This window comes from Miscanthus floridulus, chromosome 8, assembly GCF_019320115.1.
Source record: "Miscanthus floridulus cultivar M001 chromosome 8, ASM1932011v1, whole genome shotgun sequence".
NCBI classification, from domain to species: domain Eukaryota; kingdom Viridiplantae; phylum Streptophyta; class Magnoliopsida; order Poales; family Poaceae; genus Miscanthus; species Miscanthus floridulus.
Window position 1 is genome coordinate 112,258,135 of NC_089587.1, and position 4,423 is coordinate 112,262,557.

At 60.2% G+C, this 4,423-nt stretch overlaps 1 protein-coding gene across 1 annotated transcript; it reads left to right on the forward strand.

Moving 5' to 3' along the window:
* The first annotated feature begins 788 nt into the window (after positions 1–788).
* On the forward strand, positions 789–4,136 carry LOC136473290 (transcription factor CSA-like). The gene is made up of 3 exons (XM_066470961.1): positions 789–1,529; positions 1,719–2,231; positions 3,530–4,136. Exons 1-3 carry the CDS (start codon positions 1,190–1,192, stop codon positions 3,865–3,867), a joined length of 1,191 nt encoding a protein of 396 aa, XP_066327058.1. The 5' UTR covers positions 789–1,189; the 3' UTR covers positions 3,868–4,136.
* Positions 4,137–4,423: the final 287 nt, after the last annotated feature.

Genomic DNA, 4,423 nt, shown 5'->3' on the forward strand with positions numbered 1-4,423 from the left:
TAACTGTTGGGCGCATGTACACGTACGTTCGGACGTACCGATCCACTGTTGAGAGTGAAAACTGAATGAGAGAGAAGAGAGGGACGAATAGATCGACGATCAGGCAGGCAGGCGCTACAGGGAGGCTACCTTCTCTCTCATTCTCTCTGGTGTGAGTAGTCGGGCTGTGCGTCGTCCTTGCAAGCCACACATGTGTTGAGATGACATCCACACGTGCGGTGGGGACGCCCGATGCTTTGTTAAACTCGGTGAAAGCCATGAGAGATGGCAGCAGCGGTGGTGGTGGTAGTAGACAGCTGGGACAGTGACAAGCCTTGCGTGCAGTAAGATCTTCTGCACCTTGCTAGGTCACCCCCCCCCCCCCCCCCCCCTCCTTTAGTTTTACCGCACTCATCACACGGGACACCCTTGTAAAAACACCATGATGCACTGTAGGAGTGTATTTTCCAGTTCCGTGCTTTGCACTTGGTCTTTTTCAAAAAGTTTTTGCCATATACAGTACGTGTGTTGATAGACTATTACCTTTCTTTTCTTTTGCAAACTGATTGATGATCCAAAGCAAGCAAGCTGTATCTGTATGCATGTACAGTACTTGCAAACAAAGATGGGTGTTAGAGTGGAGTAACATAAATTAAAGCTGGTGGCTGGTCGCCCCACGCCCCCACCCCGGCCGTAGCTATCGGCTATCCCCCTCTCCCGTGCCCTGCAATCCCCGACGCGGAGCAGCCACCACCGGCGCGCATAAATGGGTGTCGGCGACCCGCGAGCCAGCTTGCCCAGCACAGACGATCCCTCCCTCCCCCTTCCCGCCCGCACTGCTCAAGCCCCAGCAGGAGCAGCTGCTAGCCTATCCAACAGTGAAAAGCACACGCGCTCCGGCCGGCCCTCCCCTCCCCTCCCTCTCCTCCTGCGGTTTAGACAGGGAGCGCGTGCGCCGTGCGGTGCGGCCGAGCGATCCATCCATCTGATCTGACGGGAACGAACGAGAGGCTGCGTGCGTGCCTGCGAGGGGGTGAGAAGTGAGATGCCTGCCTCCCTCTCCCTGTAGTGTAGGCGTAGCTCTGGCCTCTTCCTCTAGCTCCAGCCGTGCGGGTTTCTGCTGCTGCGGAAGAAGAGCGAGCAGTACGTGTCCTCCTGCTCGCACGCGCACACCCTCATCTCGTCTCCCGCGGCCGGCCACGCAGGCACGATGCCGTGCTCGTCGCCGGCCCCGATGTGGCTGCTGCGAGTGGCGTCAGCAGCGGCCGACCAGGCCTCGTCCTCGTCCTCGTCCAAGGGCGGCGGCCGCGTGCTCACGGCCGGCACCACCACCATGGACACGGCCGCCACCACCGCTGCCGCCTGTGGCGGTGGCGGCTGCGGCGGGGGCAATGCCGCCGACCTCCAGGAGAGCAGCAGCAGCGGGCAGTCCCGGCTCGCGGCGCGCGGCCACTGGCGCCCCGCCGAGGACGCCAAGCTCCGGGAGCTCGTCGCGCTCTACGGGCCCCAGAACTGGAACCTCATCGCCGAGAAGCTCGACGGCAGATCCGGTACGCACGTCGGTCGATCTCACGTGTCGATCTGTCTGTCCATCATCATCTCCTAGTGCTCTGGCTGCTGGCCACATTCATCTGGCGATCTTCGAGGGCGCGCGCTCCACCGATGGAGAGAGAGAGAGAGACACACACACACACACAAACACATGTGGTGTAATGTAATGCTGCTTGCTGCGCATGCAGGGAAGAGCTGCCGCCTCCGGTGGTTCAACCAGCTGGACCCGCGGATCAGCAAGCGGCCCTTCAGCGACGAGGAGGAGGAGCGGCTGATGGCGGCGCACCGCTTCTATGGCAACAAGTGGGCCATGATCGCGCGGCTGTTCCCCGGGCGCACGGACAACGCCGTCAAGAACCACTGGCACGTCATCATGGCGCGCAAGTACCGCGAGCAGTCCACGGCGTACCGCCGCCGCAAGCTCAACCAGGCGGTCCAGCGGAAGCTCGAGGCCGCCTCCGCCGCGGTCGTCGCAACAATGCCGCCGGGCGCGGGCAGCACGGGAGACGTCGTCGGCCACCACCACCTCCTGGCCGCCGCCGCCGCGGCCCACGCCCACGCCCACGACGCCGCATACAGCTTCGCCGCGGCGGACCCCTACGGCGCCTTCGGCTTCGGCCAATACTGCAGCAGCTTCCCGTCGTTCCCGCCAGCTTCGGCCGAGGACCCGCCGCCGCCGCCTCCCTTCTGCTTGTTCCCTGGTGAGCACTCCGGCAATCCTCCCTTCCCGACCGCCATTGCCTAGCACGACACGACACCGCATTCGCACTCGTACACCACGGACGGAGTGTATGTATGCATGACAGGCGGGCCCCTTCCCTGGCACAGTAACTCCCTCCCGGCTGATTGTTCCCTCCCCCACCGTGTACGGCCGGCAACGGCAAGCAACGCTGGCTGACAGATGAGCCCGGCCGAGAAGCTCCCGGAGCCCATCTATCAGCGAGTGTCACGAGACTGTTCTCCCAGTCCCAGCCAGTGATGGATCCTGGGTGCCCGCCATGGCCGGATTCATTTTTTACTGTAGGTATGTGTGACGACCTAGCCGGCCTTTTTGTTACAGTGTCCGCCCGTGTGACGAGACCTATCTCTATCTACCTGGGGGCGCTGTACGGTTGCAGCTGCAGCGTCCAGCGTTTCCACTGTGGAGGGAGGATGATGATGAGGAGGAGTCCGCACGGTTGGGCGCACAGTACATTCAGGCAGGCAGGCGCACAGCATCGATGAACCATGATTCCATGGTAGGCAGACACGGGCGGAATCAATGGAGGCCCCGATCGGGCGGTGCACTGCTCGCTGCACGGCCTCCGATCCGTCCGATCCCGCGCGCACTGGTAGCCAGGCAGCCTTGCCCTTGCTTGCTACCGGGCCACCGGCCCCTGGCGGGCGTAAATGCCTTTGCTTGAAATAGGAAGCGCTGCGGGCGAGATCTCGTCGGCATCGGAGACCAGGCATGCACAGGCCGCCCGGGAAGACTTGGACTTTCAGCACGGCGCCACAGTGCCGCTGCTGCACACACGCACGCACACTGCCAACTGCCAAGCCAAGAGATGAGGGAGGGGCAGGGGCTCCGCGCGGCGCAGCGAGCAGTGAGCTTTCGATGGCGTGCCAAGGCGATGCTGCTGCCATCAATGCGGGCGCTCTGCTAGCTGCCCCTTGTTGGCTGTTGCTCTCGCTCACACTCACCTATGGACTATGGTCACCTCACCTGCTGTGCCGTGCCTTCTTCTGTTGGCCGTCCACACCACACATACAAAGATCTCCTGTGTGCGTGCGTGTTCTTTTCTTGGAGGCTTTTTTGTTTGCTTCTTAATTTCCCCTCCTGATTATTATTACTGGTTTCTTGATTGGCGGCGTCGCTTTGTGGTGGTCTCTAGCTTCCAAGATGCGCAACACACATACAGCCACCACTTCAATTATTCAGTCGCTAAAACATAACACCACACTGTCTCACGCGAGCTGCAAAAATCTGCTTGTCTTTTGATCCATGGCATGTATACAGGGCCCAGCAGCGCGGCGGCGCACGCCGACAGCAGGCGCCTGCTTCCCTGGCCGTCGTCGTCGGACGCTGCCGGCGGTGGCGCCGGCCGGTACGGGGAGCCGCATCAGCCGCTCCTGCTGCCCGTTCACGGTGGCAGCTGGATCGACGGCGTCGGCGTCGGCGTGGCTGGCGGCCACCACGAGGCGCAGTTCGTCTTGGGCAACAGCGGGGGCGCGGCCGCCGCCGCGTTTGAAGGGACGACGACAAGACAGCAGGGCGCCGGCGGCGCTCACTTTGAAGCTGCCGCGGCGGCGCCGCCGCCAGCGTTCATAGATTTCCTCGGGGTCGGAGCCACATGAATGAGCGCGCGCATGCATGTGCATGCATGCGCCACTTCAACACATGCGCCTTGCTTGCAGTTGCAGGTGGATCTAGCTAGGACAAGTAGCTCGGGCTCGATCTAGCAGCCTCTAGCTAGCTAGCTAGCTACCTTTGCCATATGAGTACTATACATCGAAGGCTTAGCTTATGTAGTAGCACTATGTATGTACTCCAATGTATGTATGTATGTATGTGTATCTACCTAGGAGCTGGTGACGGAGATTGAGCTTATTTCGGGGCTTTGTAGAGGAGGGACTAGGGAGGGATGCTTGGACTTTGATCATTTGGGATCGGATTTAGTTACTTGATTAGCCCCCAGCCATATATGCTGTATGTATGCAGGCAAGAAAGATCGATGATGGTGAATTGGAGTGCTAAATTTGCAGTGACCGATTCTGCCCTTGTTTAGTTCGCGAAATTTGGAATTTGGGGCTACTGTAGCACCTTCGTTTTTATTTGGTAAATAGTGTCTAAACATTGACTAATTAGGCTTAAAACGTTCGTCTCGTAATTTTTCATCAAACTGTGCAATTA